At 54.7% G+C, this 14,040-nt stretch overlaps 4 protein-coding genes and 1 non-coding gene across 5 annotated transcripts; 2 read left to right on the top strand and 3 right to left on the bottom strand.

Annotated features, from left to right (window-relative positions):
• Positions 1-562: 562 nt before the first annotated feature.
• Positions 563-2,356, bottom strand: C8A04DRAFT_10391 (putative bleomycin hydrolase; the record flags this gene model as incomplete). Its single annotated transcript, XM_062776564.1, has 3 exons — positions 563-1,552; positions 1,620-1,977; positions 2,094-2,356. 3 exons carry the CDS (start codon positions 2,354-2,356, stop codon positions 563-565), a joined length of 1,611 nt encoding a protein of 536 aa, XP_062639122.1.
• A 577-nt stretch (positions 2,357-2,933) lies between these two features.
• On the bottom strand, positions 2,934-5,479 carry C8A04DRAFT_26497 (uncharacterized protein; the record flags this gene model as incomplete). The annotated part of the gene is made up of 4 exons (XM_062779942.1): positions 2,934-3,514; positions 3,599-3,939; positions 4,293-4,584; positions 5,194-5,479. 4 exons carry the CDS (start codon positions 5,477-5,479, stop codon positions 2,934-2,936), a joined length of 1,500 nt encoding a protein of 499 aa, XP_062639121.1.
• A 2,141-nt stretch (positions 5,480-7,620) lies between these two features.
• Positions 7,621-9,027, top strand: C8A04DRAFT_10379 (uncharacterized protein; the record flags this gene model as incomplete). Its single annotated transcript, XM_062776559.1, has 2 exons — positions 7,621-8,536; positions 8,612-9,027. 2 exons carry the CDS (start codon positions 7,621-7,623, stop codon positions 9,025-9,027), a joined length of 1,332 nt encoding a protein of 443 aa, XP_062639120.1.
• Positions 9,028-9,332: 305 nt separating this feature from the next.
• On the bottom strand, positions 9,333-10,886 carry C8A04DRAFT_10422 (fasciclin domain protein; the record flags this gene model as incomplete). Its single annotated transcript, XM_062776575.1, has 1 exon — positions 9,333-10,886. One exon carries the CDS (start codon positions 10,884-10,886, stop codon positions 9,333-9,335), a length of 1,554 nt encoding a protein of 517 aa, XP_062639119.1.
• Positions 10,887-11,749: 863 nt separating this feature from the next.
• Positions 11,750-11,842, top strand: C8A04DRAFT_t42. Its single transcript has one exon. It is a non-coding gene; the product is annotated as a tRNA-Ala (tRNA).
• The last annotated feature ends 2,198 nt before the right edge of the window (positions 11,843-14,040 follow it).

The following is a 14,040-nucleotide window of genomic DNA, read 5'->3' as shown; positions in this document are numbered from 1 at the left end:
CTTGCCGCTCCAGGTCGCATTTTCCATCAACACTAGTAGTCTAGAGACGGACATCGCAGCGGAAAGCGGGTAAGGTCTCATCGGGGACTCCACAAACAACACTTTGGAATGGGCGAGTATTAAACACCATTTCCCTTTTCCTGGACCCTGATTTTCCCGATACGCTCGGGTTGTTTTGTGTCCGACAAGACCCGAGTTTTGATACTGTCTACATGAGACTCAGGTTGATATTCTATTTTATACATGTCTGAAGGCGTTACGTTGAAGTAGTAATAATCATCAATGTCTTTCCCCGCTTTCTTTACGAACTAGTTAACACTATACGAAGAGTTGATATATTAATTTCGCTCACCTTTTATTTTGCGAAGGATACAACATAGCAAGTACAAACAAATGTAAAACTCGACACATAAAGTTCATTTTGGAAGGTCGTTAAGTACTCGGGAAAATATATCAAATTACATGTAGCATGACCAAACATGGAAACACAAATAAAAAAAGCCAAAGCCCACCTACCTGACATACAATACGAGACTTACCCTAGGTATGCATGTCCCCCAACTCAAGCCAAACTTCCCATCGGATCCCACCGCGGTAGCAGCACCGGCTCCTGGGTCAACACCTTCCTGATCGCCTCGCTAACCACAGACGGATCAACAACCGCCTGATAGACAAACTCATCCATCCACGCATCGCTCATAACAAACCACCCTTTCTCACCAGCACCCTCACCCCACGAGTTCTGCACCCTCCACCGCACCGTTTTCTCCCTCTTGCCCCCTGCCCCATTATCATCATCACCATCCACCACATGCACCCCCGTCAACACCATCGCATGCGTCATAAGCGACTCCCCCGTCCGCAACCGCCCAGCCTTATCCATCCCCCTCAGCGAGACATTAAACCCAACCTGATAATCCACCACATCCAAATCCATCACCCCGGCCACCCTATCACTAAACTGTCCCACATCACACCCAAAAAACACCGGCAACCCCCTCCTCAACATCTTCACACACGCCTCCTTAATCGTCCCCATCTCCTCAACATTCACATACGTCACCCCGCGGCCACCCACCACATTCCCCAGCCTATCCACCCGCAGCAGCGTCAGTGGCGCGTGTCGCGGGTCGTGCACGAGGGAAATCATCTCGGCCACGGTACCCGAGGTAGTGATGCGGAACTGCGGCGAGTAGATATCGGCAGCGAAGTCGAGCGGGGTGGTGCGGACGGTGCGCGCGCGGCCGGCTTTGTCGGTGAAGGTCCAGTTGAAGGGGGTGGCCGCGGCGGGCGGGGGGCCCAGGGCGAGAGTGAGGATGGTGTGGATTTCTTGGAGCATGCGGGTTTTTTTGAAGTCGAAGAAGGTCCGGGCGGCCATGGGGTTATAGTTGGGAGGGGAGCGGAGGAGGTTGCGCAGGATGAGGGCGTCTTCGCGGAGTTTGGTGAAGATGATGTGGTTGAGGGTGCTGCTGGAGCGGGCGGAGAAGGCGTCGGGGTAGAGAGACTGGGGGACGAGACCGTACTTGGTGACGAGGTTGTAGACCATGTCCCACTTGAACAGTAAGTAAGTGAGTTGAAAATTAGGGGGCACGAAAAAGGGGGACCGTAATTATCCGTACCTGGCCTCCGTCGCTGAGCGGTTCCTGCACCAAAGTCTGCAATAACCTCGACTCCAGATCCATATCGGCCGTGGAGATGATCTGCTCCAGAAACCAGTTGCTCTTCTCCAGCTTGTCCCAAAAGAAGAGGTACGCCTGCGACAGCTCAAACGACTCAAGCCCGTACTTTTGCATCAGCGCAATCCGGAAGATGTTGGTGCTCGCAAACAGCCAGCAGCGTCCGCTCTGGTGCTGGTTGGTAATGGGCCCGCCCTCGAACGGAATCTTAACGTTGAACACATGCTGCTCGGTGACCTTGGTGGCCGGAGACGCGAGTACATCCTTGGGGTTCGCATTGTTAAGTGCGGAGATGGCGAGCCTAAGGAAGGGAAGATTTATGGTTAGTAATTAAGTGTGGTAAGGGAAGGTGTTGGAGTACACCACGCTGGCGGTGATAACTATGTCCCCCCTCACTTGGAGCGAAACGTTTCTCACCTATTTTTGGGGCTCCTCAGCACTTCATCCTGCCATTTGGCCGTCTCAGCGACGGGAACGACCTCGGGCCGGCGCGTTCCCATAATTGCCCGTAAGGGTGTACCGTGGAAGGCCGGTTTAGTTTTGAGGTCACCGATGTAGACATAGTCCTCGTCAGAATCGTCCTGCTGCTGTTCAAGATGGAGAGGGCGGAGTCGCTCAGAGGTAGCCTGCTCCTGTTCACCGGTACTGTCGGCGGACGGTCGAGACTGAGTAGCGCTCATCTTTGATACTGTCCTGGACTCTAGTCGTATGAGGGGAGGTGTGAAGGCGTGTTGAACAAGATTAAAGGGAGTTAGTTGGGTGAACAACTTGAAGATGCAAGGGAGCTCGGGGCTGATAATAACTAATGATCGGGGTGCAGGCAAGCGGGGATGTTGTTGTCCAGGGAGGGAAGGTGCTCTTAGGAGAGATAAAGGAGGGGTCGCGGTCGGGTCATCTAATGGAGTGACACCGAAGATGGCGTGCAGTTCCCCAACGGACCCACGTGTATGAAGAACGGGAACAGGAATGCAGACAGCTGGCAGAAATCAAGCACATGAGGTCACTTAGAGGAATTGAGATAATGGCACATAGTGATAGCGATAACCAAACATCCATCCATTACAGTCATCATATACACGTGAAACTACCGACATGACAACCATATATCCAACGCCGGGCGCTAGCTACTCGCTGACCCCGGTTTCCAACAATATCCCATCCAAACATGACGAGCACGCCATTGCCAAAATGAAATGTACCAAAAAACCGTTTCTAATACATGGAAAGGCGCAGCGACTGAGGGTCGGCGACACGCGCTTAGAGGCGCGAGCCGTGGACGACCTTCATGTCAACAACCAGCTCGCGGCCGTTGTCGCTGACAACCTGGACGCGGACGCTGCCGCGGCCAGACTGGAAGGCCTTGTTGAGCTTCTCCCAGAGGTTGCTCTGGTCAATGACGGGCAGGTTCTGCTTGACATCGCCAGTCTCGGTCATGGCGGTGATGGTGCCATCATGCAGGTCGAGAACACGGTACTGCTTGAACACGGGGCCGAGCATGGTCTGGACCACAACGCTGGGCGCCGGGTTGGAGACAAACGACGACTCCTCGTGGAGCTGCTTGGTGAAGAGGTCCACACCAAGGTAACGGTGCTGGCCAGTGGCAGCCGAGGTCGAGATGCGGATGATCTGGCAGGGACGGCCCTGGAGGATCAGGATATCACCAAGGCGGACATGGTGGCTCGGGATGGTGACCGTGTTGGCGCTTTGCGCGGGGCCCTCGGACGAACCAACGCGGGATCCACGGGACTCACGAGCCTCATAGACGTCAACGTCTTCACGGTGGTGAGTAATGCGGTCAGCTAACTTGTGGAGTCCATGGCGAATGGAGTGGTAGTGGCCTGAACTGTGGCGTGAGCACACTTGTGTGACGGTGGCTCGGGGCTTCCCGAGCCGACGCTATGGGGGTCGGGTTAGCAGCTTACCTTCGCTGTCGTAGTAGCCCATCTTGGAAGATTTCTTGGGTTTCGGGGTGTGACGTGGGGTATCAACGGTCTCTTCGACGACGTCGACGTGCTTGTGGTAGGTCAAGCGAGGAGGAGAAGGGGTGTCAACGGTGTAGTCGTCGACGATGGTACTGGCCTTGTGGTGGTGGCCGGAGTAGGAGCTGTCGACGGTGCTGCCGACAGTGCTGGCTTCCTTGTAGTAGTTGGGCTGGACACGGGAGCGGTACTCGCTCTCGGCAACGTCGATGACGGAGTGAGACTCTTGAGGGCGACGACGGTTATCGGACTCGTAACGAGACTCGGTGTAGGTTGACTGAGGGCTGGATGGAAGAAGAGGGATTGGTCAGTCTTGGTTGTTGTTTATAAATAAGAGAAAGGGACGCGAGGAAAGGGGAAACAGGTTTGTTTTGAGACCGGCTGGACGGGGTCTTCCCTTCTCCACCACGATTTTCGCGTCGCTCGGTCAACCTTGGGAACCCTAGCTTTCAGCCCGCCTTGGCGTGACCCTAAGCAGGGGGGTTGGGTGTGTGATGGACCCTCCCCAATGGAGAAACACGAACTGGGCGGAGAAACCAGTGTGAAGGAAAAAGAGACCCGCTTGTGATCGGTCTCGATCAAAACAAAACAAAAACAAAGCCAACGGGGCCAAGACAAGAAAGCGGGCTGAACTCACCGACGGTATTCTTCGCGGACAACAAACTCTTCGCGGATGCCGGGACGGCGGTGTGTTTCCTCTTCACGAGTGATGCGGACCTCTTCTTCGCGGAAGCGACCCTCTTCGGCGGGAGGAAGATGTGCTTGGGCTGGGGGTGAAGAGTGTTGACCTTCCCGTCCGGCGAGCTGGGGGAGCTTGATCTCAACCTCTTCGTGGATGTGGGTTTGGGTGGCGGTCTCGGACTCCCTGTACGATGACGGGAAGACGCTGAAAGGGACCGGGACACGGGCTTCAAAGTCCAGGTTGGCGGCTTGATGCGCAGAGAGGCAGTCTTCTCCTCAACCTTCCGATATCGAAAGGTGGATAAGAAGAATGACTCTTGCTTCTTTTCCTGGAAAGAAGTCGAGTGAAAATGAGAGAAGGCGGTCTGTGGATGGACCCGTCTTCTTTTTCAATCGAATTCCTACAAGGGAAAGAAAGGTTGGGGTTGAGACTTGTGGATGTCTGTGAGTGGACAGGAGGTGCAAGGTGTTGAAAGGAGGAGAAAAAGATCGAGGCCAGGCTGCTCGAGCGAGGCGGCTTCAAATACGCATTCCCGCTGGGGGGTTGCCCGATCCGATGCTTTGTGAGGCTGGTTGGCGGGGGGAACAGCCAATGTGACGAAAGCCCAATGGGATCATTTGAAACGCTGTGTGCTCGCTCCGGCCGCGGTCAATTGGCAGTTGCAAGCCAAGTTCCCGGCCTCCCTCTGCGGCAGGAGCTCTCCCAGAGCATCGTGTTTACATGAAGTGGGTCCTTTTTTTCTGTTTATTCCGCCCGAAAAGGGTTTAGCGACTCCCTCAGAGACCCACCACCCAACCGCCCTTTGGCTCTTTCCTTGTCGTTTTCCCTGAACTTGCCGCGGGGGTTTTTGGGGAACTGTTCCCCAACCTCCCCCAGCCCGTCTCGTCGCGTCCCGCCACTTTGCCGAGCTTGCAGCTGTCCTGTTGCGAGCTGAAAACCTCGTCCATCCCAGCATGGCGCCTGGACCCCAACCCCCATTCCGACAGGGGGTTGCCGGTGGTCAGTTCGGCTGTCCAACCTCCTTGATTGCGGGAGTGAGGCGAGATCGCCCTAGCACGCGCTGCCGCGGTCCTTTTGAGAATCGGATTGCACAACTCCCGGCCGATTTGTAGCAGACCGACTTTGGAGTCGCCATCACGCATGAGCATCCCCCTACATAGTAAATCGATTGACGACTGCCCAGCTCCTGGCAATCTTCGTAACGCAAATATGCGGAGGCTGGCGACAATCCAAGGCTGGCGAGGCCACTGAGAGCTCGAGCTCCGATCTCATTGCATCGTTGAAGCATGCAGAATGCCACACACATCGTCTGATAGGTGGCTGGGGGTGGCCGGTCAAACCCCTGTTGCAACACCAGAATCTGCGGGCGAGGGAACGCGCATTGGCCGATCACCAGCAGCTTGTCCCCATCAATTGGCCTTTTTTTTCCCGTCGACGCTGCTCCCAGCCTCTTTCTCCTTCCTCGGCGTCGGCGTGGCTGCTTCATCCTGCGTGGGCGCTTGCAATTGGATTGCCCGGAGCAAACCCAGATGCGGCAGCGGGTGGTTGAATTGATGAGAGAAGTAAGCCCAGCCGCCTACCACCATCTTCGGCGTTTGCACATTGCTGGGGGGTTCCAGACCTCTGTGACGGGCGGGCGACGCGTTTCGACACCATCAGCAAATGGGACCACCAAGCGGCGGTCAAGACGACCCTTCCAGGAAATCCCGGCCGTTGCCCTGTTCCAGCCTGCTTGCGCAAGGTTCTCGGCCTTCTTCCCTTAGCCTCCAAGCTCCGAGTGCTGTAACTCGCCTGGGGGAGAGGAAACAGCTCCATCCTGCCCCATTGCTGCCGAGGTGTTTTCGGCGCTGCACTGACCCTCGGCACCTGCTATTGGCCGTTGTCATGGCAACTGACATCCCATTGCTTGCGTTGACACGACGCTGACGGGCAAGGCCGGGACCATCGGCCGAGCCGATCGTCCTACGGAGCCGCATGTTCACGTGCCATTTTCCATCATCGGCGCTCCAGCTTCGGCGCTGGCATTGTTTTGTTTTGTTGACCGAGGGGGGTGATGGTTCGTTGCGGTGTCGATTCTGCCCAAACTGAGGAATTGCCAGCTCATTGTCCCCATCGCGGAGCCGCAAGGTGTGTAAACTGCGATGTCTTCCGACCAGCTTCTGAAGCACTCGCGCGTTCACGATCCCCCCCTCCCCCCACATCGTCTGACAGCTAGTAGTGTACATAGTGTAGTATATAGGGAGAGTGTGTGAGTTGTTTAGTGAACGCTATTTTTGGTGTTGGATATTGGTTGGCGTCGGCAGGAGGAGCTGCCGCGGCGTATTTTTGTGGCATTAAGGGAGAGCCTTATAGGCGCGGTTAACGTTCATCAGGCTCGCAATCATGAGTTGAGTGAGACAGAACGGGCATCGAGCTCAATGGGCGGTGTGTGTCTGTAGAGAGTAGTGTAAACAACCTCCGGGCACAACTAGTATCCTCCGGGCTCGTCCGTAGCCCAACGTAACCTCGTGAGCCTCAGCAAGCAAAGGTTCTGCTTCTTGTTCATTGAACAAGTAAAATCGGTGATACTCCACTCTAAGCTTGTTGCGCGCCAAATAACTATCGTATCGAACACCTGGCTGCGATGGACACGCTGCAGGTGATGTATTCACTTGCCATCGGCGTCGGTTTCGGTGGAGTATGCTTTGCTGTCACATACCACTTGCTTGGAGCCATCCGGAGACGGTTGCGCAGAAGACTCGAGATTCCGACGACGAGGTGATGGGGACTACTCCGCTCGGACGAAAGACCTAAATATAGTGCAAGCTACGATGTGGGTTATTGTATGTTTTCTTCGAGTGTTGGTTTGGCCATTTGGTGATTATTCCAAGCGTCTTTTAGTTTCATATTCATTCCCGTAAAAAATGGCACTAATTTCATCAATGAATAGAAGAAGAAGAAACATTTGGTGGCCCTGTTTAAGGCTCAGTCATGTCTAAATCCCTAAGAATGGACAAGAAAACGTGAGATATCAAAATGTGTGGTGCTTGAGAGGCTCAGCATGATCCGGAGTTGTGATGGAAATTATGCGAGCCCGCTTTGGCCGTGTGGCCGTCTCAAGAGTTAGCAGGAACGACCCGTCTTGCATCAAGCCGGTCATTCGTCCCAACTTTTGATCAATCACATTCGGACTTCAACGACAGCAAACCCAACAACAAATCGGCCGCAAGACCCAACGTATTGCTTTCTAACGGAATTCCAGGGATGGAGTTATCGGAAAATGCACACTGATTTGCCCGCCTGGATGGAGCCACTCCCCGCATCACTGCTTCTCGACCACGAGATTGCCCGGAAGGAAGCGCTTGCAGATAAGGGAAATGTGATGACCGGATGTCCCGAGTTGGATGAGTATGTTCTCCTAGGCGGGCTCGAACGCGGGTCGGTAGTGGGGGTGAGCGCGGAGGAGGAGGAAATGAGTATGCTGGTTGGTTTTCAGTTTTTGGCGCGACTGGTGGCTACGGAGCCGACGGCGAACGTCAGGGTTGTCACGATGTTGTCCATGACGGAACTGGTGCCGAGGCTGAAACAGGCGCTGGTTGGTCAGCTATCGGGGCTGGATGGCGGAGTGGAGGGATTGAAGGGGAAAGTCCAGGCGTGTTTTGTGAGGATATCTATTTCTCGGGTGTTTGATGTCGAGGGGCTTTCGGAGGTTGTTGATGAGCTGGGACAGGCTGTTACTGTGGTTCATGATGGTGCGGCCCAGGGTGGTCCCTCGACGACGGAGACGGGGAGGAAGGGGGGTGAAGGCTCTGGGGTTCAAAACGTAGGGTCGACTACGAACACACTATTACCACAACAACAGCCACAGCCTCAGCCAGCACCCCAATCTACCCTCCCCGACCTGGTCCTCATCACCCACACCTCAAGCCTCCTCAGCACGCTCTTCACCGGCCGCGACAAAGACACCGCTCACAACACGGCCGTCCTCCTGGGCTCCCACTTGCGAACTCTTTCACACTCCCCGGCTCCCGGCGGGCCCCTCATCATGCTTCTAAATACCACCACATCTTCCTCATTCCCTTCTGCGGCTCATAACAACAACAATAACAACAACCTTGACGAACCCGGTCCCATCCCGCGAACAGACGGCCGTGAGAGACCAACAAAACATCCCGATCCAACACTCCGTTCCATCTTCAACCCTCTACCCTCCCACCGTCGTGGTTTTATAGATGATAATGATGATTCGTCAGCAGCAGCGACGACGTCAACAACAACAGTAGGGCCAATAACAGGACCAACACCAGTAACAATAACAGAAGCACCAGCACCACCACCAGCAGCAGTATCCCGCAACAAACCCTCCTTCGGCCTAATTTTCACCCAGCTTCTAGACGTGCACCTACTCTGCACACGCGTGCCCCGTACAAGGAAGGACAGGGAGGCTATCGTTGCAGCTGCAGCAGCAGCAGCGGGTACAGATGTATTCAATCTAGGGATAAGGCCCGGGGGCGTGTTGTACGTGTGGGTGGTTGAGGTATTGCTGGATGAGGTGGGGGTGTATGAAGGGGGAAAGGGTCAGGGTCAGGCAGGTGGTGGTGGCGAAGATGGGGATTGGGGATGGGAGGGTAGAAGGAGGAGGAGTAGAGAGCAGAGGTGGGGGGTGGTGGATGTGGATGGGCTGGGGAGGATTGGGGATGTGGTTTGGTGACAAGAAGACGGATATACAGGATGAAGCGGAGAGACGGGTTACGAGTGGGAAAGGAGAAAGCTGGCTGGAGCTTTTGCTGTGTATTGATATACTACACCTGTGGGATTTGGCCCCTAGCTAGAAGGAAAGACATAAAGTCCTGAAGAGTGCAAGACACCCATGCCAATGTGTACGGGAACTTGGCACCTATACTACCATCCCCTAACGAGCTCCGCGTCCTAAGGTTGACAATGTAAAAAAGACATGACTAAGTGAAGAGTAGAGTGAATATCCATCTGCACCACTTCCAAAGCCAGTCTCCAATCTTACAAATCTCCAAGCTCCTCCTGGCGACCGTCCGTCTTCTCCTCATCCTCCTCTTCCAAGTACGGGCCCAACCGGCTCTTCAACTCCTCCACGCTCACCTCTGCATCTTCACTACCTTCATGGCCACCATGATCATGACCATGCGGCGGAATCAGCACATTGCCAACCACCTGCAAGACACCATCATCTGCGACCGCATCCCGCACCTGCACCTTGGAAAACCCGTTCGCCACAATCGACACAAACCCCTTCCACCGCTTGACATCAACACTAATCGGCTTGCCGTCCAACAGACTCGGGAGGTCCACATGGCGGTACCTATCCTGGCCACCACCATGATGACGACCACCACGACGGCCACCCCCGAGACTAACCTTATCACTGCCGCCTTCATTCTCATCCTCACCCTCACCATGCTTCCCCCCATCCCCGCGATAAAACGCATCCGAATACAACGTCTCATTAACCACAACATGATACTTCACCAACGCCTTCAAATACCCCCTCCCCCGCTCCGAAAACAAAAACGCATTCGCCCTCGGCCCCAACTTATTCCACGCCGCATTGGTCGGCGCAAAGAAAGTCCCTCCCCCCGATCGCGGCAGGCTCGCTAACTCCTCACCCAGGCCCGTCGACTCGAGCGCTAGACCAAGCGTGCTGAATTGGCTTGGGAGGAGGCGGATGATGTCGGTTTGGGAGGGCGGGGGGATTAAAAGGGTGTCGATGGCGTGGAGGAGGCCGTTGGAGGCGAGGAAGTCGGTGGGGCCCAGGCGGGTGAAGAAGTTGAGGCGGGTGAAGTGGATTAGGGGGGTGGTGAAGGCGCGGATGCGTTGGGAAGATGAGGGAGAGAGTGAAGAGGGTTCGAGGGAGGTGATGTGAAGTGTGGTGGGGATGGTGCCGGTGGCGTGGATGCGGTGGGAGGAGAAGAGACCCGGGACGATGTGGTACTTGAGGAGGGCGGTGATGAATTCTTTGCTGGGTTTGTGGTGGTGGTGCTTGTCATCGTCATCGCCGTCATCACCGTGTTTTCCGTGCTTGCCGTGATGCGGCAGATGCTTAAAGGCACGGTCCGTCGGGACAAACACGGTGTAGTTATGCTCGGTGTCTTGGAGCAGCTGCTTGATCTCGTCGTGTTCCTCGATCAGCTTGGCGAACTTGGTCGTGTGCTTGCTCTCCTTGATCAGCTCGTAGAGTGTTTTCTCCGGGTCGCCGTGATGGCCGTGATGGCCGTGTCCCCCGCCCGGTGGGTGAGGATGATGAGGTGGCCGCGGAGGGAAGAAATCCGCCTCGTCCACAAGAGAGTTCACCCGGGACATGAAGCGGTCAAAGGTGTTGCCATGCTCCTCGCTCTTGCTGATACGGTCTTCGAGAGGGGAGAGCAGTTTGCCACCGTCCGGAAGAGCATCCCACCAGGCCTGGATCACATTATGGTGGTCGTTGGTGGCCTTTTCGTGTTGGTGGTTCTCGGATAGAGCGACTTGCTGCTTACCGGGCTCGTTCGGGGTGACGAGGGCAGCAGCAGTGGCCGCGAAGAGCAAAATAGACCGTCTCATTGTGTGTTTACAGCCAAAATTGGCTTAGACAATGTGGGACTACCCAATAACTAGTACGTATAAGTGGTCGTTAATGCGAAGGGCCGTCACATAAGACAGACCAATCGGCACGGGAATATAAAATGATACAGTAACGAGGTGTTGGGAAAGCCTCGCACTGACAACACATCTAACCCAACAATAGAGCTAAACCAAGGGGAATTTGTTCTCAAATATGGACAACCGCTGGGGACGCGCGGCCCCTCGATTCTGCAACGAAATCGTCATCATCGCTTGACAAGACGAATGATTGGTGGGTCGCTTTACCCCCCCTTGACCGTGCTCAATGGAGGCTTTCCACAGCTTCCGAGCTCCCGAGCTCCCCTCCTCCCACTTGTATGTACTGTCCATATACGATCAGTGCGATCTAAGCGGGAATCAGACATCAACCAATTAGTGGGCTTAAATGCGTCATTCACTTTCTGACAGCTCAATTGGTTCTGTCTCCGCAGGTTCGTGTGGTACAAAAGACGCCATTGAGTCTAGGCGATTGTTTATGTGTCGACTTATTCATTGGTCATCTTGGACCACAGAGAAGAAGGATGACGCTCTCAAAATTAAGCAGTGCCGCTGGCTTGCTGGTTGAGTTGACTTATTGTAGCGATGTAGGTAATGAACTGCAAAATATGTCCTCTTTATATCTTTATACCTGGACTGATTAGTGTTTCAAACAGGGTGCTCTTCATCATGGCAAGTTGATGTCGTTGATACTTTGTACCTGTATCGAGAACCCACAAAACCCACCGCACCTTCCCTCCGTCCCGAGGATATAAGTCCCCCTTTCGCAGCTTCTGTCACCATCTCCTCCCAATTAAAATCCAAACACCGGTTTGGCTCAGCGGTATTGGGAGGGGCGTTGGTCCCGCCAATTCCGTCGTAAATCGAAATGGTCCCGGGTTCGATTCCCGGGACCAGCGAAGAAAAACACCGGTTTTTCGTAACTGCCAACGTCTATCCCTCTGGATGGGGATAGGGCTTGGCTGTAAGCTTTTTGCGTTTCGAGTGTAATGTGGTTACTTACTGTTACTTACTCTCTGTGCACATCAGCAACCCCGCCAAACAAAGCATGCACAGGATTTTTGCAACATGTTGGTTACCATCCATTTGGACTAATCTCGCATATACACAAGTGGTCTCTGATTACACATCACCAAGAACCTTGGCTCGATGTCTCTGCGTGCAACTCTTAAGAGTCCTTTTTACCAGTCAAGCATCCAGGCACCCAGGCCGGAGGGTTTCTGCCCGGGTTCGGTTCCTGATATACCGGGCTGCACTTGTCCGCCTTTAGCGCCCACCACGATGACCGAACCTCAATGGCCCCCAGTGTTCAACCTTTCAAGGGCCAGTCTAGCAAACAAGAGCGTAGGTATCACTCGCTGGGATCACTCAAGGCTTTCTTGAAGATCATCTAGGCGGCAACGAGGTTTCGTCTCGCCATCCTTGACACCCTCAGTGTCATCACCAGTTCGCCTCAACATTGGGAATGCCTTGCCTGACCATTGGAACAGATTTGCCAACGAGGGCATGAATCACTGGGCAGAAATGACACACCTCCTCCACCTGGAAATCTCGGCCGAGCCCAGATCCTGGCACCCGGCTCACTTGTTGCCTACTTTCCCACACGCACACCCCTTGCGTTTCGTACCATCCAGCCCTGGGGCGTGGCCGGGCCTGGTCGCTAGACACGGCTGGCCCAGAACGGGGCGAAGGAAACCACTGGATAACGAAGAGTCAAGCTGAGAAGAAGCCAAACGCTGGTTAACCGCTTGACAACCCCTCTCCGCCTTGCTTCCGGCTCAGGCAAATCGAGGGAAGCCCAGTTGGCCAACCAAAGCAAGATACCTTCACTGTCCTTGGGCAGTTCCCGGTCCTGGGGCGAAACCATTGTTGCCATCACCAACATGAGAGTGGAGGGGGGGTGCGCCTTAGCCATGCCGGTCTGGCTGTGCTCTCCCAGGGCGCACGTATGTGTTGAACAAACACAACTTGTGTCTGAGGCGAACAAGGGCCAGCCCGGAATATCGATGACTCCCACGGTACGTGTTTGAACGTTGCCAGCAGGACGCTGAAGACAAGAGCTTCCGTTGGGTATTAGTTGCCGTATTAGAACCTTCCGTCCCAGAGTGCCGTGGCGGCTTCAACTGGTCCTCGATGCCTCGTTCTCAAACATGGTGAAGTTCCCGTGACTCAGTCTTGGTTCAAGTGGCGCTTGTTGCAGTATTAGAAGGTGGCCAGGCGGCACAACAATCGAGTAAGTCTTGTGAGCATCCATGGATACATTATATCTCCCCGGGCAACTTCCCATTTGGGCCGGGAGGAGTCGGGCAGGGCCGATAGAAACTCGAAATAGATGAAACTTGTCGGGCGGATAAGTTGCGATCTCAAGAATATAAGCTCTAGGCGCGCGATTGGGGTCGCGGTTAAGGACGAACACCTTCGAAGAACTGTCTCATTGGACTATGTTCGCCGAGCGGCGATTCTTTTGGGTCTTTGGCCATTTGGCCATTTGGCCGCGACCACAACCGCTCTTGGGACCTTCGCGCTTCTCCAGCAGCGTTTAGACGGGACCAGCATGAGCGTGTGAATTTTAAGAGACATCGGAATGAGATTCATGTATGGAAAAGCAGGTCAGTTACACTGTGCTTGAAACAGAGCTAGGCGGCGGTGTGAACAACGACGTTGCACAATAATCAGATGGTTTGGCGTCTCGGCCGGTTTGGTAACAAGCCGAGTACCTAAGTAGTTGGGAACTGGAAAAAGGCGTTGAGCCGTCATCAACAGGCTCCATCTTCCGAAGCCGCTGCGGAATCGTGGGGTGGTGTCGAACTAAGGTTCTGATATTGAGGCTGCCGCGACCTTGTTGTCAGCCACACTTGGTGCTTGATGATAAATTGGTTGAAGTTAAAAGCCGTCATGGATGTGGGGCCGAGCTCCCCAAACCCGGTTCAAGCGGGAAGACCCAGCAGCGGGGAAGGGACGAGAGAGAGATCGAGAGGCTGAGGGGCAACCAGTCTGGACCCTCCCGTCCGGGCCCTCCGTCGGCTTGCTCCTTCCATCCCGGTCGCTCGCGGGTTCACAGCCACACCGAGAGTCTGTCGATGCTTCTTGTCCCAGA

This window comes from Dichotomopilus funicola, assembly GCF_033296635.1.
Source record: "Dichotomopilus funicola strain CBS 141.50 unplaced genomic scaffold C8A04scaffold_13, whole genome shotgun sequence".
In the NCBI taxonomy this organism is placed as follows: domain Eukaryota; kingdom Fungi; phylum Ascomycota; class Sordariomycetes; order Sordariales; family Chaetomiaceae; genus Dichotomopilus; species Dichotomopilus funicola.
The sequence above is the reverse complement of the archived record's forward strand: the minus strand, read 5'-3'. Positions and strand labels throughout refer to the sequence as shown.